General features: G+C 36.3%; 1 protein-coding gene, 1 long non-coding RNA gene and 1 pseudogene across 16 annotated transcripts in view; all 3 read left to right on the top strand.

The window, feature by feature from the left end:
- LOC140530917 (uncharacterized) overlaps positions 1–25,457 on the top strand; it is a 1,083,438-nt gene that overhangs the window by 268,613 nt on the left and 789,368 nt on the right. The gene's annotated exons all lie outside the window — the stretch shown is intronic.
- The window catches only part of LOC140531012 (uncharacterized), a 72,481-nt gene that overhangs the window by 37,613 nt on the left and 9,411 nt on the right, over positions 1–25,457 (top strand). The window contains 9 exon segments of the mRNA XM_072650213.1: positions 6,763–6,966; positions 10,046–11,725; positions 20,527–20,679; positions 21,149–21,328; positions 22,511–22,574; positions 22,734–22,846; positions 23,319–23,510; positions 23,764–23,952; positions 24,273–24,417. Coding sequence (XP_072506314.1) covers positions 6,763–6,966; positions 10,046–11,725; positions 20,527–20,679; positions 21,149–21,328; positions 22,511–22,574; positions 22,734–22,846; positions 23,319–23,510; positions 23,764–23,952; positions 24,273–24,417 — 2,920 coding nt within the window.
- LOC140530914 (zinc transporter ZIP10 pseudogene) lies at positions 14,589–18,427 on the top strand (annotated as a pseudogene).

The following is a 25,457-nucleotide window of genomic DNA, read 5'->3' as shown; positions in this document are numbered from 1 at the left end:
TAAGGAAAAGTGGTGGACCTTAGGCTGTGTCCTGAGTGAGGAGCAAGTCCAGGACTCTGACCAAGAAGCAGAGCAGGGTCTCTGTTCTAGCCACCAGCCTAGTTTGAAGCCTCCAGTGAAATAATGAAGATGGTTATCCCAGACAAAAGGGGACCTTGCATTTTGGTCACACAGAACCAATGACATTGTCTGAGTCCAGCCACAGTCTACTGGAGCTTCCAATAAAGAGCAAGCCAACGCCAGTGTTTGCATTCCCAGACCAGAGCCAGAAACTTGCAGAGCTCAGACCAGGAGGGCAATAATCAGACATGGCCCCAGATCACATTGCTTTAGGAGCATTAAGAGGTTTCAGGTGTCCAAGCTGAGTGGTCCTTGAGGTCTTGGAATTGTATAACAACACTCAGCCCTCCAGGAAAGCATCAAAAGGATCCAAGACAACAAAATCTCAGTTCGGACATTTCTCCCAGAAATGCACAGAGACCAGTCCTAACATCAAGTCCAAAGTCAGGAAGGAGGCTGGAAAAATGAGCAAACTAAAAAAAATCACCATAAAGAGGCATTATCATGGCAGAAACACTCAGGACACAAACTCAGAAGAGACTGGCTCCAAAATGTCTACAAACAGAGCCTCAGATATAAACGTAGCTTGCACAGAAGTTTAACCAGAATTCCTGGGAGATGGGAAACAAGAGTGTTAGAAAGAACTCAGAATAATTTTAGAAACCAAATGAGAGACTTAGAGGAGAAAAATTGAGGAAAAAAATGGGAGCTGTGGGAAAAAAAATTTGGAAAGTTTATTAATGTCATGGAACAAGAGGTACAAAACCTTACCAAGAAAAAACTCCCTAGAAGCTGGGAGAAGCAGTGGATAGAGTGCCAAGACTGAAGTCAGGAAGACCTGGGTTCTAGTGCGGCCTCAGGTACTCACTAGCTTACTAGTGACTCAGGACAAGTCATTTAACTCTGTTAGCCTCCATCTCCTCATGTGTCAGATGTATGTGATACTAGTACCCACCTCCCAAAATTGTTGTGAGGATAAAATGAAATAATGATTGTCAAGAGCTTAGCACAGTACGTAAGTGCTCATAGTGAGCACTATATAGATATTAGCTATTATTATTAAAATTAAAATTGATCAAATAGACACTAATGTCCATAAGACAAGAAGTGTTAAAGTAAAAAAAAAAAAATTAAAGAAAATATAACGTATCTCATAGCAAAAACAGCTTATGTGAGAAACAGATTGAAGAGAAAAAAATATGTAAGAACCACTGAACTACCTGAAAGTAAATGACCAAAAAAGAGCTTAGATATGTTTCAAGAAATTGTAAAGGAAAACTTTTCCAGATATCTTAAAACCAGAAGGCAAAATAGAAATAGAAAGAATCAGCTGATCACCTCCTGAAAGAAACTCCAAAACAAAAACTCCCCGGAATATTGTAGCCAAAATCCAGAGTTTCAGGGTCAAAGAAAAAGCACTAGAAGCAGACAGCAAAGAAGAATTCAAGTACCAAGGAGCCATAGTTAGAATAACACAAAATTTCCCAGGCACCACTTCAAAGGAACAGGAACCTTGGAATAGAATGTTCCAGAAGGCAAAGAATCTAGGGGCTTAGAGCTAAGAATAACTCAGCCACTACAAGGAGAAAAATGGCTTTGTAATGAAATGGAAATCTTGCAAGCATACCTAGTAGAAAGATCAGAGCTCAGTTAAAGAAACTCAGGACTTGAGAGAAACACAAAAATGTAAACGTGATTATACTCTCTGACCTAGCAATATCACTGTGAGGTCTGTTTCCCAAGGTGATAAGGGGAAAAGGAAAAGAACCTAAATGTTCTGAAATATTTATAGCAGTTCTCTTTATGATGGCAGAGAACTGGAAATTGAGAGGATGTCCATCAATTGAGGAATGGCCAAACTAGTGTTGATGTATGACTGCGATGGAATACTACTTTGCAGTAAGAATTATAAGCAGGTTGATTTTAGAAAAACATGGAAATACTTGCATGAAATAATGAAAAGTAAAATGAACAAAACCAAGAAAACATTATATATAGTAACAGCAATGTTGTTCGAAGAAGAATTGTCAACAACTAAGTTATTATGAGTATTATTATGAGTATTAAACACTCAAATCAACCATAAAGGATCTATGAAGGAAGATGCTGTCCACGTCCAGCAAAAGAACTGATAAATAGAAGTATGCATAGAATGGTTTTACGTCTATTGGTAAATCTGTGTCAAATGATGGCCTTTTAGTTCAGGGTGGAGAAAGGAGAGAGGGAGACAGTTTGGAACTTAACATGTAACACAAAAATATTAAATTTACATTTAAAATGTAAAGTAAAAAAACAGATGAATCAAAGAACAAATCATAGAAAAATATCAGCAATTTCATTGAAGACAAGAACAATAATGAGACAACACATCAAAAGTTTTGGAATATAACTAAGATCTTACAGAGAAATTAATATCTCTAAACACTTTATCAGTAAAAGAAAGAGTAAGTCAACTAATACAAACTCTGAAAATCAAAGAAGAGACTAACAAAATTAAAAAGAAGAAATCATTGAATTAATAAATAACACTAGAAACTGTTATTAAAAAAAATAAAGTAAATCAGTAGCTAACTTGATTTTTAAAAGACAAAGAAGAAAACCAAATTAGCAGTATCAAAAAAAAATTTTAAAGATGAATCTACTACCAATGAGGAAGAAATAATAAATTATTAGGAACTGTTTTGCCCAGTTATATACCAAAAAATGGCAGTATAAATGAAGTCAAACAATATTTTCAAAAATATAAAATGCTCAGATTAACAGATTAAAATGCTACCAAATAGAAGACAATCCAACATTAGAAAAAGAAATTGAAGAAGCCATAAATGATTTCCAAAGAAAAATACCCCAATATCAGTTAGATTTACAAATGAGTTCTTTCAAACATTTTACAATTAATTCTAATACCACAAAAACTGGAAAAGTTGGAAAAGAAGAGATCACAAGAAATTCCTTATATGTATAAACCCGATCATGATACATAAACCAAAGAGAGGCAGAACAGAGAAAAAAAAATTGGACCAGTATCACTAATGAATACTGATGCACAAAAAAGGATTTTTTAAAATAAAATGTCAGCAAGGAAACTACAACATATCGCAAAGACTACAAACTCTGACAAAGCTGGATTTATACCAGGAATGTAGGGCTGATTCAGTATAAGGAAAGCTATAAATATAATAGATCACATTAATTTTTTAAAATTATATCAGTAGATGCAAGAAAATCTTTTGACATACTACCACACTCATTTGTATTTACAAAAAAAAACAAAACTCTTGAAAACATAGGAATTGAATCTTTCATTTAATAGTGTAAGTCAAATCAAGAGCCAGCGTATCTGTAATGTGAATAAACTAGAGGACTTTGTTCTAGTTTAAGACCCAGGATGAAGCAAGTAGGTTCATCATCACTACTGCTGTTTAATATAATACTCAGCCTGCTAGCTATAGCCAGAAGAGAAGAAAGAAAGCTCAGAGGACGAGCACAGGCAAAGAGGAGGCGACTAGCATTTCTGCAGATAGGACTTAGATAACTGTTTACTTAGACAGGCAGCTGAAAAATAATTGAAACAATTAACTTCAGCACAATTTTAGGATATAGAACAAACCCCCGTAAAACATCAGGGTTTCTGTATATAGTTCTAAAATAATTCAGCAGTAAAATAACTACAAACAGTATTACATACCTGTCAAAGCAAAAACAAGAACTACATGAGAACAACTGCAGTGTAAGATATCTTTAGACAGATAAAGACATCTGAGTAATTAGATCAATATTAACTGGACGTGGGCTAAGCTGAGCCAAAACAATAATGACTACGCTACCCAAGTTCTAATTTACTTTTTCAGTGCCGTACCAACCAAACTACCAAAGGATCACTTTATATAGCTAGGAAAAAAAATACATCAAGAGGACCTAACGATCAAGAATATCAGGAGAATTAATGAGAAAAAAAAAGTGGGAAGAAAAAGGGCCTAGCAGTACTAGATCTCACACTAACCTACCACAAAACAGTAGTCATCAGAACGTTTTAATACTGAGTAAGAAATGGAGAGGTTGATCAGTCAAACACAATATATAGGGGCAAATGAGTATAGTGTTAGATAAACGAAAATATCCCAGAATTCACAAACAAAAACTTGAGAAAACTATAAAGCAGTCTAACAGAAACTAGTTATAGACTAATATCTCTCATCCTATAATAAGACAAACTCCAAATAAAGACATAATTCAGAGAGAAGGGTGACATAAACAGGTTAGAGGAGCAAAGAAGAAATTACCTGTCAAAGTAAGAGCGTTTCCCAAAGTGATAGTCAGAGGAAATGAATGGGCACTTTGTAAAGGAAGAAATCCAAGTGACCTATGACTGTATGAGAAAAAGTGCTGTAAATCAATAATTAGAGAAATGCAAATTAAAACAACTCAAAGGTACCACCTTATGCCTATCAGACTGGTAAAGTTGACAGAAAAAGAAATGACAAAGCTAGAGGGTCTGTGGGAAAAAAGTATATAATATGCTGTTAACTCTGCATTACTATGAACTGGTCCAGCCATTCTAGAAAGCAATTTGGAGCTATATACAAAGAGCTAACTAAGCCGTATTTATTCTGATCCATTGATACCGCTACTAGGTCTGTCCTCCCATAGAGAGCAAAGAAAGAGGAAAAGGGCACATATGTACAGTATTTTGGGATTATTGCAATAAAGAAAGGAAACTGAAAAGGTGCCTATCACTTGGGGAATGACTGAAGAAATGATATATGTATGTGATCTAATGCTGTTGTGCTGTAAGAAACTCATGGTGCATGTTGAGATGTTTGTGTGTGTATTTTTTTATATGACCAATGTGGGTATTTGTTTTAATTATAATATTTGTAATAGAGGTTTTGTTTTGTATCATTTTCTTATTGGAGGTCAGTGGGAGGGAGAGGAGATATTTGTCAAAATAAAATTGAGTTAAATTAAAAAGTTATTTTGAGAAGGGATTCGTGGCACAAAAAAAGATTAAACTCCCTCCAGCCCCCACAACTCCCTAGTTAACTACTTAATCTGTGAGCTTTCTTGTAATAAGGACATGAGAACTACAGAGAGGGTTATGATGAGATTTCAGTAGCTATATAATATGTAAACATATGTAGAAAAAGTACTTCAAGGTATATACTTTGCGTTTGCCTAGAAGGAGACTGAGAGTATCCTTACATATTTTGGTCCGATTACTCTTGACCATGACATTTTTCTGTAATCATATAAATTGTATTTCTTCCATTGTATTTTATACCATTAGTTGCATTTTCCTCCATTTCTGTTTTCACATCACTAACTGGAAAAGAGGAATTAACTTTTCTAGCTCTACCATAATTTTGACTTTTCAGAATTTCTGTGTTCTGTTTTCATAACAAAATGAACCGACTCCTTCTTTCCCTATGTGTTAGTGCCCTCCTGTACCATAAACACAAATTTACCATGTATTTATTTTGTGTATGTCTTATGTGCATTTATATATGTGTATATCATCTCCTCCAATCGAATGTGTGTGTGTTCGTCCTTTGTTGCCAAAGAAGACCACGACATCAGAGAAATGATGACGTGACTGGCACTTGACTTTGTTTTGAGTAAGTGAGGACTGTACAGGTCACGAGCCTCACTTCTCCTCCAGAGCCATCTGAATCCAGTGACCAGGTATTCATCAGGAAGACTGGATATGGCTCAGGATGAGGCAATTTATAAATTCCCTGAAGACATGAATTGTTTCATTTTTATTTCTGTACCCTTAGCCCCTAGCATAATGCCTGGTAAGCTCATGATAAATGTATGTAGAGCGATTGAGAGGCTTTTTTCTAGTCTCAGCGTAGCCATCTTACTTTATTTCCACTAATTCGTGCACAGATTGCTAAATTGAAGGGGACATAAAATTACTATTTTATAAGCCTTTCTAGTTGATCAAATATGAGACAACACAGCTCTTATTAACATCTGTCCAAACAAAGTCTATACTTTCCCTCCAAAATCTGACCTGGGTTAAACTAGTGGGAACTATCATGGCATTAAATTTCAGGTTATATCCATAAGGTTTTTTCCCTTTCAAAGAAATTTCATTTTAGGAGTGCTGCTTCCTTTATGAGGGTGGTCTTTGGAACTGGACCGATATATTCTGTTTAGGGGTCCCCTAGGCAAATGCCAAACTTGCTATATTTTTTCTACATATGTTTATATACTTTTATTGAATAGGTATTGAAATCTCATCATGAAACTCTCTGTAGCTCTCATTATTACAAGATCGCTTACAGCTTTAAAGTAGTCAGCTAGTAGTTAACTGGGGGCTGGAGGGATTTTAGACCTACTTGAGACCTTTTTGATGGGATCAGACCAGATCTGTCTTTTACCAAATGTTGCTCCCAGTTGAATGGTTTCATAGCGAATTTCCAGTTTCTAACTCATGATGGTAATATAACTTTTGTGGAAGGGTGCTTCTTTTTCTGTTAAACAATTTATACCCTATTAAGAGATTCTTATACTTGTCAAGATGGGAATTTTTCAGAACTTTATTTGGGAAGTGAGGTGGGGGTGGAGAGTGAGGTACCCTGGTATCAAAAAAAAAAAAAAAAAAGAAGAAAGAATTCTCTTTTTCTTCCTTTTTTTGTGCCAGTATAGCTGCTAACATTTTTAATGTCTCATTTCTTTTGCCTTTTTAAATTTTAGTTACAGGCTAGTCAAAGTCTGAGAAATACTAGTCACAGCAGCACAGCTGCACATTTACTTCAAGCTAAACATCAAATTGTTTGGCAGCAGCAGCAGCTAGAACAACAACACCATTTATTAGAAGATCATCACAAGAAGAAAGAAGAATTCAAAATGCAGATTAATTTCTTGCAAGAGAAAATTGGAACTTATGAGATGGAGATGGTATGCTCTTTTTAGTGACAGTCTACCAAAAGATTTGTAACTTTGCAATTAATTTTATGTTGACTTTTTATCTCCCTTTGAACTAATTTAAGAAATTTTAGAAATAAACATTCATGTCATCATTATTATTCAAATGACTCACAAAAGCTTTATAGTGAAGAAAAGGTCTTCTCATGGATAAAATGATAATTTATTTTGTAACTTTTTACAGCCCCATTATAATAACTCAAGTCTTGAGTTCTAAGCCACAAATTAAACATTTATGTGGTGATGAGTTCCTGCTGCTAGGTCTTATGATTAAGGCCTTTGGAAAAGCATAAATCCATGCTAATTAGGTGTTATAAGCAGATTACATTAAAGGGAAACTGACATTAATAATGTTTCTATGTAGACTCAGATTTCTGACCCTGTTAGTATTTTACCTAAGAAGATCCCTGTATTTTCAAGGCATATTGTGAAATTCTGAAAAAAATTCTCAAAGCAAAATTTTAATTCCCTTTTAAAAAAAATCAAATATCACTTATTTGCTGAAAAAAATCAAAACAAAACATTTATTAAAGACCTTTTTCATGCCAGGCACTGTGATAGGCACAAATAATATGAAAACAAAAACCAAACAATCCTTGTCATTAAGGAGATTACATTCTCTTTGGGGGAGAAATGTGAAAACTGATGAATACAAAATATGTCCAAAATAAAGAAAATACAGTTTCCAGAGGTAGGTGGAAGTCATCAAGACAAGGCTTGTTGAGGGCATCTCAATGGAGCTAAACTTGGAAAGAAGTCTGAAGCTACGTTGAATGACTTTTAGCCATGGAGGGCAGCCTCTGCAAAGACACAGAGACAAAAGCTGGAATGTCAAGTATGGGGAACAGCAAGCAAGTCACTGAGCTAGAAGGTAGAGTGCGAGAAAGAGGTGGCAGAGGAGTCTAGAGGCATTAGAGAGCCGCTGGACCTTTGTGAACAGGGGCGGAACATGGTCAGAATTGTGTTTTAGGCATATGATTAGGGAGGAGACTGGAAGTAGGGAGACCAGTGAGGGAGACATTGAAATAGTCCTAGTGAGAGGTGAGGAAGGCCAAAACTGGGGTGGGTGTGGTGTGTAGAGGAGAGAAAGGGACAAATCCAAGCAATTCTGTGTAGCTACAATCCATAGTACTATGCACTTAATTGAATATGAGCTGTGAAGATGAGTGAAGTATTAAGAATGATACCATGCTTAAAAAACTAGCTGGCTGGAAAAGAGAATTTATGAAATTAAGCAATGATTATATGTAAAAAGCCCAGAAATCACTGGAAATCATTGACATAAATGCTAGAGAATGAAGCAATGAGCAGGAGAAGTCTTGATGTTTAAATATAGCTAAGGAAGGCATATCAGGACCAAAGTGTCACATTTGGAATTGCCATACAGACATTTTGCTAGTGTTATGTGAAAAATACACATACACTGGTGAGTATAAAGCTAAATGAAACCACAGTCCTTGTATTCCACAAGCTAAGACCCCAGTAAAGGGAGATACCACCAACAGAAAGAAGTATAATAGTAGTATAAGTAGAATGTGATTTGTGCCAGATGAAGAAAGTGGAAGAATTGTTATATAATATTAGAGAAGCCGAGAGAGAATCCTGCACAGAGAAGATTGAGTTTGCCCTGATCTTAGAAGAACTGGAAGTATTCCAATAGGTAGATACAGAAAGAGAGTATATTCCAAGTCAAGTCAAATCAATAAGCATTAATTGTATGCTTACTAGATGCCTGTCACAGGTGGAGTGAACACCCTGAACAAGGAGAAAGGCACATCTGGTGAACCATTAGTAGCTCGCTAGAGCAAAGCCAGTGTAGAGGTCCAGTGGGGCGAGGTCACGTAGGGTCTTAAACGCCACATTATAGAACTTGAACTTTATTGGGTAGTCAGTAGGGAGCCATTGAAAGTTTTTAAGCAGAGAAGCTGAAGTCATTAGGAAAAAAAGGAACAGAAACAAACATGAAGAACCTACTACGTGTCCAACACTGGGCTAAGGTCTGCGCAAATGTCATCTCATTTAAGAAGGTCTTTACAGAGATTTTTCTGCCAGCAGTACGTGGGGCTATTCAAGTCAGGAAACTATGTAGGTAGCTTTGGGGATTAATTTGCTTAACACATATTTATGAAGTGCGTACATGACTAATCAGCCCAACAATAATACTATGTGCCAGGCACTGACTGTTCCAAGTATTTTACTATCAAAGGAGATAATATTTGTAAAGTGCTTAGCATACATAGTGCCTGGCACTGGCACATAGCAGGTACTATAAATGTTCATAGTATAGTGGTTATATCACATCTTGAACTATTCTCAGTTAACTAGTATTGATTTAATGAGTTTACTGTATAAAATTAATAAATGCAGAAGAGATACATCACTTAACAAGATCAACATTTTTGATAGGTAAACTACGTAAGTAATAGTCTAACTCAACAAGTGGCTCATAGTCCATAAACCATGATGTCATCAGTTCTTATCAGGCATAGTTCTCCTTATCCATGACTCTACAACTTGAGTCTTGAGCTGGAGTCAGGAAAAAGTTCATCCCTGTCTCCAAATTTCCATTGAAACCAGAATTTTGAGGTTGGATTGCCAAGCCAGAATATGATAGTTGTCCCCGATTTGGCTTGGAGTTTTGCTGTATTAGGTGGCTTCTAGTTCCGCCGTACTGGCAAGGCATCAGGCATCTGTGAATACACTTTTTCTCCATCCTTTTCCGATGAATCACCTCTGGTTTACCAGCAAGATCTAGGTCAGTAGTAGATTTTGTCATTAGTAGTCATGCAGAATACAGATCTTCTTCATGGTTATGCTTATTGACCCCCTTCCTAACTGAATAATAGATGTGTATGCACATTGTTGATCTTTTAAGAAACTTCAGAATAAAACTTTATCAATTTTAAACCTGTTATATACAAATCACATTATTTAAGGCAATTAGTATACTATAAAATGAAAGGAGAATGCTTTACTATCAAACCTAGATGACAGAGTTCTGAAGCTATGTGCTAAGTTGCCATCAATTAAAGATTCTCTCTCTTATTTTCAGAAGGAACAAAAAGATTCAAGTAAAAAGGAATTAGAGGAAAAAGATTCAGTCATGGAAGAGTTAAAAATAAAACTAGTAGAAGAAGAAGAAAACTCAGTTGAGCTGAAGGATAAACTCATTGCTACTGATAAATTACTGGAGGATTTCAAAGAACAGATTGTAGAAAAGGACAAAGAAATAAGTAATATAAGACTAGAATTAGCGAATTCTGAACAAAAAGAAAGACAGCGTTCTGGTGAAATAAAACAATTAATGGGGACTGTTGAAGAACTTCAGAAGAAAAGTCGTAAGGAAAGTCAACTTGAAACTGAGACGGTACAAAGAATGGAAATACAGACTCAGCAGAAATTGGAGAAACTCCGAGTAGAGCTAGATGAAATGTATGGGCAGCAGATTGTGCAGATGAAACAAGAGTTAATAAAACAGCATATGTTTGAACTCGATGAACTTAATGCACAACATAAAGGAGAACTGGAAAATGCTTTAAAAACATGTCCAGATATTCCAGTAAATGAAAATCAAATACAGTTAATGAATATGGCAATTACTGAATTGAATCTAAAACTTCAAGATGCTATTTCTCAAAAGGAAAAAATAAGCAAGGAGTTAGAAATAATTTCAAGAGCAAAATCTATTTTGCAGAGTCAACTTGAAGACCTTTTTGAAGAATTAAGCTTTTCTAGGGAGCAGGTTCAAAGAGCTCGACAGACAATAGCTGAACAAGAAGATGAACTTAACGAAGCACACAAATTGCTTAGCGGTGTGGAAGATTTGAAAGCCCAGATCGTGTCTGCGTCTGAATTCAGGAAGGACTTAGAGTTAAAGCATGAGGCCGAAGTCAGCAATTACAAGATAAAGCTTGAAATGCTAGAGAAAGAAAAGAACGCTGTTTTCGATAGAATGGCTGACTCTCAGGAAGCTGAATTAGAAAGACTGCGAACTCAGCTGCTATTCAGCCACGAAGAGGAACTAACTAGACTCCGGGAAGGCTTAGAAATTGAGCATGAAATGAACATAGAAAAACTGAAAGATAACTTAAGTGTTCACAATAAACAACAGATAGAGGAATTACAGAAGGAAATGAGTCATGAGATGGAAAGCATCCAATTTGAAAAAGACAATTTAATAACGAAGCAGAATCAATTATTTTTAGAAATTTCAAAGCTGAAAGATTTACAGCAGTCTCTTGTAAATTCAAAATCAGAAGAAATGACTCTTCAGATTAAGGAGCTTCAGAAAGAGATTGAAGTACTCAGACAGGAAGAAAAGGAAAAGGGCACACTGGAACAAGAAGTGCAAGAGTTACAACTGAAAACAGAATTTTTGGAGAGGCAAATAAAGGAGAAAGAAGATGACCTTCAAGAAAAATTTACACAACTTGAAACTGAACATACCATTCTTAAAAATGAAAAGAAAACTCTAGAAGACATGTTGAAAATATATTCTCCCATTAGCAAAGAAGAAGGTTTTATTTTCATAGATTCAGTTAAGCCCAAATCTGAAGAATGTGAGTGGCAAAAAAAAATTGATATACTCCTAGAAGAAAATGAAAAACTCACAAAACAGTGCACACAGCTAAACGAAGAGATTGAGAGGCAAAGGAATACATACTCATTTGCTGAAAAAAACTTTGAGACAAATTACCAGGAGTTAAGAGAAGAATATGCTTATCTTCTAAAGGTAAGATCTGATTTAGAGGACAGTAAAAGCAAACAGGAAGTAGAATATGAAATGAAGCTAAAGGCTCTTACTGATGAGCTTTATCATTTACAGAAAAGTAAGCCAGTTCTTTTAGTGAAAACTAAAAGTGCAGATTGTGAAAGTTGTAAAGATGACAAGTCTTTCACAGCAGAAATTTCTGAAATTGGTGAAGTTGTTGAGAAAGATACTACAGAACTTATGGAGAAACTTGAGGTGACCCAGCGAGAGAAATTAGAACTATCAGAGAGACTGTCAGATCTTTCTGAACAGTTCAAGCAGAAACATAGTGAAATTAATCACTTAAGTGAGGAAGTTAAATCTCTAAAGCAAGAGAAAGAACAAGTTTTAAAAAGATGCAAAGAGCTAGAAATCATAGTTGGCCATAGTCGAGCAGAACACATGGATGAGTTAAAACTTAAGCCATGCAACAGAGGGAAATAAAGATTCTGCAGCTCCTGTATTTAAAATAAATAAAGACTTTGATGAAGGGGCAAAGATCATAGAGATGAATATTAGAAAAGAAAGCGAGCAAGAATTGGTGAAGCCTGAGAAGAATTCTCTTTTGGCTCCCATGGACTCTGTGACTGACCAGTTGGCTAATGAGTCGTTAGCATCATCTTTAGCTCTTGCACAGAGTGGAAATGACCAGCTTCGGCAGGAACTCAGTCCTCTGAAATCTGAACAGGTTTGTTTACTGATTCATGTGTGATTAAGCTAGAAGAGGGAAAAACCTCAATTAGAAAATATTTTTGTTCTTTACAAAAATATAAATGAACATTCTGAAAAGAAGAATAAAATTAACCTTTTTCAAGTTATTCTCATTAGGGCTTGTAACTTATTTTTCAGGTAGATTTTAAATAGACAAATTAAATTATCCTAATTTTCTGTAATTGTTATATTGGATCCAAAAAACATGAAAAACTAACTAATGAAAACAGTTTATATGTTCAGATAAAGCCAGAGGAAACATTTGACAGTTTATATTTTGCCAACTGTAATACTGTGAACATTAATCTAATTAATGAAAATTATTATAGAATGATATGGAAGTTACAAGTAGGATGATACATATTACTGCCTAACCAGGATCGATTTTTTTTTAAAAAAAGCATTTCTAGGTAACAAGGTCACCTTATGGTGATCTAATGATGAATCTAGAAATCAAGAAATTGATACCTGTGAGCTACTTAAATCTATAGAATATTTGATTATTTTAGAGATAGTGATGGTTTCAACTCACATAAATTTGTAGAGTGAAAGATTCTTAGGAGACAATACTTGTGTTCGAAGACCAACTGCTTAGATGGTCAGTTTTCTGACCATTGTAGAAGTAGCTCCCATCTCCTTACTATGGTTTAAGGAATGGATTGTTTTGGGTTTTTTTTTGTTGTTGTTGTTAAGTAACTTAAAGGTGATCACTGGTACAGAATGTATTAGAGCAAATTCTTTCACTTTGCCTCATCAGTTTCCTTTTGACAGCGTGGCTTACTCTACGGGCTGAGACCAAGGCCAAACCATAGACATTCAGAGATATTTCTTGCTACTTACGGCTCTCAGCGTACTAGAAGTTGATTTCTTTATCTAGTTGTATTATTATTTTGGACTGATGGATTTTCTGCTCCTATTCCTACCTCAATTCTGCAATTCTATTTCTCCTATTAATTACCAGTATAACCTTGGGAAAGACATTTCATCCTTCTGTCCTCAGTTCCCTTATCTGTAACATAAAGGGGATAGCCTTTATGACCTTTGTGGTTTTCTAGATTTCTAAATCTAGCATGGTAGGTTCACAGGATGAGGAAATAACCAGTTTTGAATTTAACAAATATTTAGTACACGCAGTGCTCAAAACACTGTTCTGGGCACTGGAACGGCACTGCCGTTCGAAGTACAATTACAGGCAGAACGAGAAGCTTTAGATAGAAAGGAGAAAGAGGTTTAAAAATTCTTAATTTTAAAAATTGATATTGTAATTATTTTATTATTTTAAAAACATCAGTTGAACTTAAGAGATTTTGTCTAAAATACTTCAGCATGTTAACTAAAAAATTTTAATTTGCCTTCTTAAAGATACATCACTGTGCAGCAATAGGTTTTGCTTAGAAATTGTGATTTTTTTAATAAGTAGTATTTGTCTTTTCTGTGAACTTACTTTAACAGTATCTTTACTATGTGAATATCCCCACTCCTCACCCCTTCCTAAACTATCTCATGATTGAACTTCCACAATTTATTTATGTAATAAAAATACAGTAATTTTCTAATTTTTTTTCAGTATGTATTCAGTATATTTTTTTCTTTCTGAGAGAGAAAGACCACTTGGGATAAAGAAACATGATTTTTAAAAATTCAAAATTGATGTTTATTCTGATAGTCCCAAGTGAATTAGAAATAATTTATAAGAAAACCAGTCAGAAAGAGATGCTAAGAAAATATTATCAGAAACACTAAAACTCAAAACAATCTGAGAGGCTGACTTAAGGTTCTTGAAAAAAAAAGTTGTTTGGCAGTGGGTTCTTTTTTTTTTTTTTTTTTGAAGTTGTATTAGAAGAAAGAGGCAGATAAAAGAAGAGGACCAGTGCTCAGGGTGACTTGAGATCATAAGAGAAAACAGAACTTTTCAACTTGAGTTTTCTTCTGTTTTCTCTGCCAAGAGGAATGACCCCTCAGGAAAGGCCAGAATGTTGATTAATAGGGAGCTGAAACACAAAATAAATGAGGCAGTGCTAAGAAAGCACTCAGCTACCCTTAAGAGTTCATGCTGAGGGGAGTGTTGTGAGCACCATTCTTACTTGCTGTGAAAAACTAGAAGATCCCTCACAGCTCTATCAACCAATGAAGCTTCCTTGATTGCTCATAAGCCTACTGTCACTGCTAGGTGTCATCTTGGTTCCCATAATTAACCAAGGATGCTTCAAATTTCTCCTCACGTTCTTGGTTGCACTGGCTGTGGGAACAATGAGTGGAGATGCACTTCTTCATCTGCTTCCACATTCACAAGGGGGCCATGACCACAGTCATCAACATGGACATGGACATGGACATGGACATGGACATGGACACGGACACGGGCACAGGCATCCTCATGGACATGAAACAAAAAATCCAGAGTTTTTGGAAGAATATGATGCAGTATTGAAAGGACTTGTAGCTCTGGGAGGCATTTATCTGCTGTTTATCATTGAACACTGTATAAGGATGTTTAAGCATTACAAACAAGAAAGGGGAAAACAGAAATGGTTTATGAAGCAGAAAGCAGAGGAGTCAACTATTGGAAGGAAGCTTTCCGATCACAAATTAAATAATACCCCTGATGCCGACTGGCTTCAGCTCAAGCCTCTTGCAGGAACTGATGATTCAGTTGTATCTGAAGATCGACTTAATGAAACTGAACTGACAGATTTGGAAGGCCAACAAGAATCCCCTCCTAAGAACTTCCTTTGTGTAGAAGAGGAAAAAATTATGGACCATTCTCACAGTGATGGTGTACATGCTGCCCATGAGCATGATCTTCATTGTGCAGCACATAACAACCACGAGGAAAGCAAAACTGTGCTGAGGAAGCACAATCATCAGTGGCACCACAAACATCCCCATCATTCCCATGGACCCTGTCATTCTGGGTCAGATCTGAAGGAAACTGGAATAGCTAACATAGCGTGGATGGTTATCATTGGGGATGGCATCCACAACTTCAGTGATGGCTTAGCAATAGGAGCAGCTTTTAGTGCTGGATTGACTGGAGGCATTAGTACTTCTATTGCGGTTTTTTGCCATGAACTTCCCCATGAATTAGGTGATTTTGCAGTCCTCCTTAAAGCTGGTATGACAGTAAAGCAGGCTATTGTGTACAACCTTCTCTCTGCCATGATGGCTTACATAGGTATGCTTATTGGTACAGCTGTGGGTCAGTATGCCAATAACATCACCCTCTGGATCTTTGCCATCACTGCAGGCATGTTTCTCTACGTAGCGTTGGTGGATATGCTTCCAGAAATGCTGCATGGTGATGGTGACAATGAAGAACATGGCTATTGTCCTGTGGGGCAATTTATTCTTCAGAATTTTGGATTACTTTTTGGGTTTGCCATCATGCTGGTGATTGCCCTCTATGAAGATAAAATTGTGTTTGACATCCAGTTCTGACCATTCCCAGTAATCACTGTCAGCCACAATGATGTTGCTGTATGGCTTTGCACCTGCCCCGTGTACCGTATGCACACTGCTCTCTCTGAGAAAGACTGTGGCTTGCACTACTTACAAGTTTCATAAATTTGCATATAACCATGAAAGACAGTGGAGCTCATGCTTATTTTTCCTGAGTGACAACTGGTCTTTAAAAGAATGAATGATAAAATAAGGAAAAAAAATGGGACTGTATGGACCAATGTTTGTATAGGTTTGATGAAGATGCTCTAGAACCTATGCTGATTAGAATTGCTAAGAACACTAATAGAGCTGCTCAGACTTGTCTGATTTGCTCAGTGAACTAGAATTTGAACCAAATCCTTACAAACATAGAAAGATTTTAAATGGACTTGATGCTGGGCACATCTTTTTTGTTCATTCTGAGCAAATATAATTACAGTATACCGGGGCTTGTAGTTCAGCTTCATATAAACTGTACGGTAATAGGGATCAACTTGATACAACTTTTTAATAGCATAAAAAGTTATTAGATTTGATGTTAGCTTATAGGAACTAGTAGAAAGATTCAGGCTGCATTAGGGTTTGTATTTAGTGTAGGGGTAAGCCCTGACTCTTGTGTCCATAGAGTTGCTATTTTTGTATATATTTGCATAGTGGTTTCACTTGCAGCCTAAACTACTGAGAAATAGTGATTGTATGTTTTGTGTGAACTCTGGTTTAATGAAAGACTCCTAATGGTTCTTAGTATTAATAGTGTGGTTATTTTTGGGACAAGGTAAAACTTTTTTCTTTTGTTTTCATAGCGGTGCCCTAAAAAAAAAAAAAAAAATCAAAGAAATAATGTACCACCCCCTCAAGCATGGTCCAGATACAGGTTTCCTTGTTGCCTGCATTATTATTGACCTGTGTGGGAAGTTGTGTTGTGAATTCTGAATGTATTACTTTAAAACAGTGGCATTAGAGCCAGGAATATAAACTGTGGCTGTGCCAGAAAATCAATATTCAGGATTTATGCATTAAAAGGTAACGGTTTTTCAAAGAGTTAATAGCATAGGAGTCCTTTCTAGTGGCTCTAATAGAACCAAATGGGTTTGGTTTGGAGGATAGGTGAAATTGTCAGAGGCCTTGACCTAGTGAAATCAGTTTTACTACTACATGCCAAGAGAAGACACTGTGTGTGCCTGATTAGTCTTTTTTAGGTCTCCTATAATTGTGAATGATTTGTGAGAAGTGCAAGCCATGTTTATCCTATGTTGACCTAATGACCCCCTTAGTGTTGGTCATAAGCATGTAGCCTTCTATTGATGTGTGCTACAGTCTTCATTTCTATGTATGCCAGGTAAGCTATATTTGGACTCTGCAGCCAGTTTTGTTTTCATCTGCTTGGCAACCAGTTTAGCTGCTTTTAAAATCTTACTATTCTAATACCTTAATAAGAGCCAAACTCTTTCCATTCCATTTTCAAAGTTTTTCTATTTTAGCCTCCTCCCCACCCTCTTTTTTTATTCTTCTTCCCTCCCATTCCTTTTGCCCTTCTTATTTTTTAATTTTTTTAATTTTTGAGAAGAGCAGCATGTACCCTTAGGTATTATTAGGTGCCTGTCAGTATCTGTTCCTAATGCTTTGAGCAAGGGGTGGGGTGGGGCATCTATGTTGTTATTCTGAGTTAGGTTTTAGTTCAGTAAAAGAGCTCTGGCTATAGCAGCAAACTCCCATTGTCACAAGTTGGGGTTCTCTGCACAGTGGAAATACTCTTCACAGCATTGGGCATTTTAATTAGTAGAGTCCCAAATGATTGCTTGGTACTTGGTGCAATCTAGCAGAAAGGTGCTGCCAATTCCAAGTGATTCAAGTGTCTCTCAAAAATAACATTTTTGTTGTGACACAATTCTGCATTCCAGCATTTATTTACATTTACTTCATTAAAGAACCATTTTGTGAACTGCAACAGCTGAATACATGCCCTGCCTTAAAATGGCTAATTTTAAAACAAATATGTTTGTTCATGTTTGGCTTTACATTTTTCTCAAGAATGAAACTGTCCTCATTCACTAGAAATTTTTTCAGCCTTTTGTGAAGAGCAATGTATCCGTTGCTGCTAGTCTTTTTTTTAGGTTCCCACCAGTATTTGGTTCCAGACCATTCTAATGTACAGTTTTAAGTCCTATTAGACAATCGGAATTCCACTACATTTCTCTTTGACTCCAACATTCCATTCAGCTTGAACAGTCTAATTCAACTTATATATGTTGGAGGTCATTAATGTTACTTGTTTCAATGCTGTCACTGTGTGACATCCATATGAATTTAGATGTAGATCACATTGCACTCAATCAGCTGTGATTATGCTTAGAAATACTGTAGTTAACTAGTTGCAGTGTGAGGTTTTTTTCCATTAACAATGAGTCTATGGTTTAAATGTGATGATGGTCCTGCAAGGTGATACTTGCTGAGATATCTAAACTTTATAACTAAATCACTTTTAAAAATTTATAAAGCTGGAAACAATTAAATGCTGTTTTTGTTTGTCAACAGTGGTGTGTTCATTTTATGTATGTTCCTAATGCATAAGGAACTCCCCCAAAATAAAGTTATTCAAAAGAGCAAAAAAAAAAAAAAAAAAAAAAAGAGTTCATGCTGAGGCTGTTGGAAAGGAGTGAGGGTTAGGTGGATCACCTTCTCCCTGGTGAAAATGTGGAGGGAAGGACGGTGCAGACCTCTCTGATGTACTCACGCTGTCCATCCAAGGAGCCTCCTTTCAGGAAACCCAATTCCAAGCTGCAAGCCACTTCATGCTGGGGCAGGGATAGAGAAGGAGTGGTAAACAGATCTCTGGCTGTCCTTACTAATGATAAAACAGAAAAAACTTTGTGTGACAGAAAGAGAGCTAGATATGAAGCAAAATGATATGAAGCAAAAATACACTTCCAGCTCTTCCACTTACCTCTATAACTTTGGGCAAATCATTTCATTTCGATGAGCCTGTTAGTTCATTTGCAAAATGAGGAAGTTGAATTAGATGATCTTTGAAGGCCCTTCTAGCCTTCAGTTTCTCACCTTTCGACCTCATTTTAGGGGTTTTAGCTATATCCTCTGGTGGCCTGTATTTTGACCATTAAAGGACTGCTCTACTAATAATTTCTTCATTCTAAAGTAGAAATCAAAATCATAGTAACCGAGCAATAAAAATTTACACCTCTTCTTTTGTGTTAGAAGTTAAAACCCGAATTATGTTTATTTTTCCTTTGTAATCTTAATAGTTTTCTAAAATATGTAGTTCTATTTTTGTACAGTGCTTAAAATGTTTCATCTCATTAAAATTTTAAAACGTGCAATCATATTCTTATCCCTTATCACAGAAAGAACTATATTTCAACTCTAAATTGAGTTAAGCAAATATTTATTGAGTTCCTATTATTTGCAAAGTAATTGTGCTAGAAATCACAGGGGCTATGGCAACAAAGAAGATACAGTGGCAGCACCTAACCCAGCATCTTTTTCAGTGTAGAAGTGCTTAATAAATGTTGGCTGACTTTCAGTAATGTTCTCCGAGGGGCAAATAGCATGTTGTTGGAAGCACAAGACAGTTACACTCATAACAATAATGTACTCTAAAAACTTTTCAGTCTCATCAAGTAAGTGCCAGTGGAGGAGGGTCAGTGTCCACTGGTATCAAGGACAGCTTCAAAGAGGCTGGTGAGAAAGGCTGTTTTATTCATGGCATTTGTATTCCCAAGGCCTAACAGAGAGCAGACGTTCATTGATTGTTTGACATGAAAGAATGGGCAGGATTTTGATAGGTAGGTAAAGGGGGAAAGAGAATCCTGAACAGGAAATAGTCAAGCAAAGGCATAGGAAGAGGATACTAAGTCATCTGGTCTAGATGGAGCATTGAGTGGAGAAGAAGGGAACTGTTGGGAGACAGAGCATGTCATGGAGGGTTGTGAAAACCGTGATAAGGTGCTTGGACCTCGTTCCATGATCTGGTCAGGCTTTTGAACAGATTGACTTGAGGAAGGTTCATCTGGCAACCATGGGATGTGTGGCGTAGTAGAGAGAGCACTGGGCCCTGGGGGATGAAGGACCTGGGTTTTAGTCTGTGTGACTTTCGAATCTCTTTAACTGACTGACTTAGTTTTGTTATCTGCAATAAGGTAATTGTACATGTCCTAGCCTTCTTACAGGACTATTGTGAGCACCTAATATTATACAACTCAGCCTCAGTTTCCAAATTTATAAAAATGAGGAAAGGGTAGCGCCTCTGTCACAAGGTCATGAGGTGCCTGTGCTCAATTTTATCTGCTCTGGACTTAGTAGCTTAAAAGTGCTTAGTTTGTCATACAAGAGGAGAGTCTTTTTTAACTTCTTTTTAAAAATAATCTGTGCACTAGAATTGTTGCCTGAAAACTATAGTGATTTTTTTCAATTGCACAATATTAGAACCAGGAGGGATCTAGCCTCCTGGTCCAGCCCCCATATTTTATTTGTTTCTTAGCACCCAGTCATGTCTAAACTCAAGATATAATTTTGAACACTGTTCGTACATCTTTTCCACAGGATCTCTTAGGAAATCAACATTGTGTCTAAAGAACTTCTTTCTTCCGTTTCTGTTTGTCATTTTGACCATGCAGATCACGAACTTAGAGGAACAATTGGAGCAATTTAGAGAGGAGCTGGAAAACAAAAATGAAGAACTTCAGCAACTGCACATGCAGCTGGAAATAGAGAAGAAGGAGCGCAGGGCGCACCTTGAGGACCTCGAGCAGGAGAAGAGGTTTCTCCAGGTGAATGCTGCAGGGAGACATCAGTTACAGCTGGGCTGTGACGTGGAAGCACAGATGCGGATCCATTACACGTTATACATGAACACTATGTCAGTGCAAAGTGCTTAAGAAGGCATTTAACCACATTTTTTTTTTTAAACCAAGTAGCCATCTATGTGAGCAGCAGTGTGGGATGGTGATGTGGTGCACTGTAGAGAGCATTAGGTTTGGAGCTAGGATGCAAGGGTTCAGATTCTGGCTGTGACACTGAGCAGCTGCTTGACTGGGGGCCCAGAAGTCTCTGTTTCATCTTCAGTTAAATGGATATAGGATTGTTGCTAAACTCTTTGTAAACCCAGCATTATCATTGTTTCTTCCACATTTTTTTCTTGTGCATTTTGACATTCTAATTTACATAATCTTTGGTTGGAACATCATTCAGAAAATGCCATTCTAACCCCAGCCATTGTGTTTTATTGTTCGTCAACAGGACGAAACGGAAAGACTCGGTTTTGCGGTACAAGAATTTGAAGATAGCTCTACAAAGGACCATCATCAGGTATTTGGGAAGTTTACCCAGATGATACAGGAGAAAAAATTAGAAATTGGTAGACAAAATGACCATATTACAGACCTTCAGAAGCAGCTTGAAGTTACAGCTGATAAGAAGGTGTAGTTATCTTACATTGACTCCTACCTGAAATAAGTTGTAGAGCTGGAACTATAAAGAGCAGAAATGTTGGACTATTTGCTACAAGGAGATAGCAAATAGATTTCAAATATTTCTTATTTTCTAGGCCTCTAGAATTCCTGATATATTTCCATTCCCTTTTGGCTTCTACATTATTCAAACTTTACTTAATGCTTTTTACATGCTAAGTACTTTTTTATTTATCGCTATATCCCCCACCTGCCCATCTCTGATCATTGCAGCAGCATTCTAGCATTTCTTAATGTTTGGTTTTCTCATGTTTCTTCGTGGAATTCTAACACACACACACACACACACACACACACACGTATACATACACATGTACGTATACACACAATGCTTACGTATAATGAAAATGTCTCTGTGAGAGTTATTGATGACAGCATATCATAGTGGAGACTCGGAGTCAGGAAGACTTAGATTGGAGTCTGTCCTCAGACATTTAAGAGCTTTGTGATCCTGGGTAAGTCACTTAATCTCACTGAGCCATAATTTCCTCATCTGTAAGATGAAGATAATCACAGTGTGTAAATATCACCTAATATTATTATGTTTATGTATAATAAGTATATAGATTATTAACTTTGAAGAGCAATTAGAGCTATTTGGAAAAGAGTTGTAAAATATACCTACATACCACATATAGGTATGGGCTTAGCTTTTGGTGCCATTTTCTGGATACTGTTTTTACTTCAGCAGTTAAAATTTAAAATTCCATTCAACAAACATTTTTTGAAGATATATCACATGAAATAAGAAAAGGGAAAGAAACTGAAGGAATTAGAATAGTGAGGAAACAAAACTCTCCCTCTTTGCTTATGATATGATGGTATACTTAGAGAGTCCTAGAGAATCAACTAAAAAGCTATTTGAAATAATTAACAACTTTAGCAAAGTTGCAGGATATAAAATAAACCCAGATAAATTATCAGCATTTCTATATATTGCCAGCAAAGTCCAACAGCAAAAGAAAGAAAAGATAGAAAGATAAAGTGCATTTAAAATAACTGCCTTACAGCAATAGTGATAGATTCTTTTTCATTTACATACATACATGTAGACATACCAGCTGATATTTTTATTTACTGGGCAAGACAATAATAGCTCTTCTTTCAAATGTGTTTGTTCTGTCCAATATAGGTAGTTTCAGTTCCTGGATCAATACACTCTGACTTTTATCAAAGTAGAGAAATGTGTTCTAGTGGTAAGTCATGATAGAATTTTATTTTGTTACATTTTCCACAATAGCATATTCGAAATCTTTTTGTCTGTTATGTGAAAATTCCTTTCATTTTTATAATTTAAATAAATAAAATTTATAATGCTTTTATTCGTACTAAATAATTATTTTTATTTATTTTAGACTCTGGATTAGATTGGAGTCAAGGTATCGGTCTTCAACAAAGCCAGGAATTTGATATTGAAGACACTCCAAGGGAAGAACGTGAAAATTCCTTAACTCCAGAGATGCTAAAGGTATTAATAAATTGATATCTTTCTATCAGATTAAATCCTTTCTGTGTTAGACACAGTGGTGTATTAGGAGGTATAAGTACTACATTATGTAAGGAGACTCATAGAATTGTGATCCCAGGAGAGAGCTTATTGCCTTTTTGATAATGATTAAAGCAGCAATAAGGATAGATTTTACAGACCCAAAAGCCATATCCTGTGCACTTATAGCCACTGTGCAGCTTCGAAAAGGCAATGTGCTGAATGAAGCAGGAGCATGCTGGTAGGAAGAGGGGTCGGCTGAGTGCTGCGCTGGCCTTCTCTTTTAGAGATCTCAGTGTATGCCACTCAGCCCCCAGCAAGCATAGCATGCCATTCCCTGCTTGATTTTCCTTAGAGAGAAACACAGATACCACTTTCTTTTTCTGTTTCATTCTTCAGTTGTCCAGTACAGGAATACAATTTCAACACTTTGGTTTTGGGGTTTGTTTTACAGGGGTTGCTGAGAGAGGTCCATGATGAGGGTGTGCAAGTGCTAGCTCTTACTGAGCCACATTTCAGTGAAGGAGATGCCTGTTTTACTGAGCAAACTTCTGCATTTTGTCTGGAAGATAGAGAAATCTACCTCAACGTAATCTCATCTGATGTGGATTTAATTGCCAAAATGCAGGTGCAAAGGGAAACTGAGGTACACCAAAAATATAATGCAAGCATACGAATTTTCAGAATTTTAAAAATCTTTCCAGTGAGCCCTGTTTTCTCAAGTAAGATTTGTCCTTCATGTTGGTAAAAGTTGCTGCAAATTTCATACTTGAAAAGTGCAATTTTTGGAAGTGCTTGTTTAAATATTTGTCATTTTAAAATTATGAATATGTGATCATTTTTAGAACATATGAAAAATGCCCTGCCTTGAAAGTTGACATTATTTTATATTTTTTTAGCTTAATGAGAGTTCTCAGTCCCATGAGAATCCTCCAGATTGGCAAAGTGAATTTCTGCATGCCTTTCAGCAAATCTATCTAGAAGTTCAAAACATTCTGCTAGCCATACGTAAGACAGATTTGACAGCTCTCCCTATGAGAGATGTCCATGGATTGGTGAATCTGTTGGAGCAAAGATTACAAGATCAGGTACTGAAAGAAACTGCTGCAAAAGACATTGATTGCCATAGTACTGTTAAGAACCACTCCTGTGTGAAAGGGGAAGCACACCAGAAACCCATAGTCCTAAAGTTGTTAGTATTTTGTGCTGTCTTTTTTAGTGAGAGGCTTCTTAATTAGTTTGATAGTCTTTTCAATTAAGCATTTAAACAAACATGAAGCATATGCATTATAAAGAACACTGTGCTAGGTAATGGGAGAAGTAGATTGGAATAATAATATGTATTCCCTTCCCTAAGGAGCTCACTGTTGGATACAGTTTATGGATTTTTACATCACTTTCTAAATAGGTCATTAAATGCAGAGCTGCCATGGAGTATATTCAGAGTGCAGACAGAAGAAGCTTGTTGAGCGAAATCCAACCATTATGGGCTCAAATAAATACTGAAAAAATGACCATGAAGAGAGAAGAAGAGAGTGATTCACAAAGCCAAGGTATGTTGTAGTGTCGTGTGTGCTTGCCTATATATGTAAGTATGTATTTACAGTCCTGATTTTAATCTTTTTTGTCCTTTTCTCAGTTAATGAAAATTTCCTATTACTCAAACTTTAGTATTATTCTTAGAGAGCTATCCAAAATCAAAGCCAAAGCAATTTTATTAGTATTAAAATAATGCGTATTTGCTTCAAAAAATTTACCAGTGAATAAATATTTCATTGAAAATGACACTAAAGCTACTGAGTAAAGTCAGCACCTTTCCCTGTTTTGCATCTATGCAGGATGAGATAATAAATAAGTTTCCTTCTCCACATTTCACTTGATGGCCGCACGAAAGAAGGATTCAGGGATTTAAACAGTTGTTACTTTAAACAAAGATTTCACATCTAATCTTAATCATGTGTGGTAATAGAATTTGTGCTATCATTGTACAAAATTTAAAGTATTCCTTTAAATAGATTTAGATTCCTTTCAGATCCACGAAAAATGTTTTTTAAGTAGCATATAGATAATCCAGATATATTCATTTAGATTCTGTACCCTTCATTTCTAGGGAAAAAAATAAACTGAAGATGATTTTACGTTAGATCAATGAGCACAGTCATGTTGTTATTTAAACGTATGAGTCTCTAATTTTATTGATTTCCATATACCTCAGCTAAAGTCAGTGTCTCCTCCCCGACAAAAAAGTACTTGTCAAAGACAGTAGCATAATGCCACCCAACTGCCCTCCCTGCACTTGGTGCACGGCGTCATCTTGAAAGTGGGATCTGGCGATTCCTGTAGCTATTCCTGTAGTGATTCTTGTAGCGATTCTTGTGGCAAATTGGTGAATGAAGTCAGAGAGAGTAAAGTGAAATCTGACTCAGATTATATCCACACTTGTTGAAAGTAATTTGCCAGCCCTGTCAGCCTTTTCCAGTGTAGAACAGAATCTACATTACTGTAACATGAAATTCATATGTATGTGTTGGTATTTATTGAGCCATCTATCTATCTGCCACTAAGAATGGAGATGAAAGTGAGTTCAATAATA

Source organism: Notamacropus eugenii, chromosome 3, assembly GCF_028372415.1.
Source record: "Notamacropus eugenii isolate mMacEug1 chromosome 3, mMacEug1.pri_v2, whole genome shotgun sequence".
In the NCBI taxonomy this organism is placed as follows: Eukaryota; Metazoa; Chordata; class Mammalia; order Diprotodontia; family Macropodidae; genus Notamacropus; species Notamacropus eugenii.
This window is presented reverse-complemented; position numbering and strand designations above follow the sequence as displayed.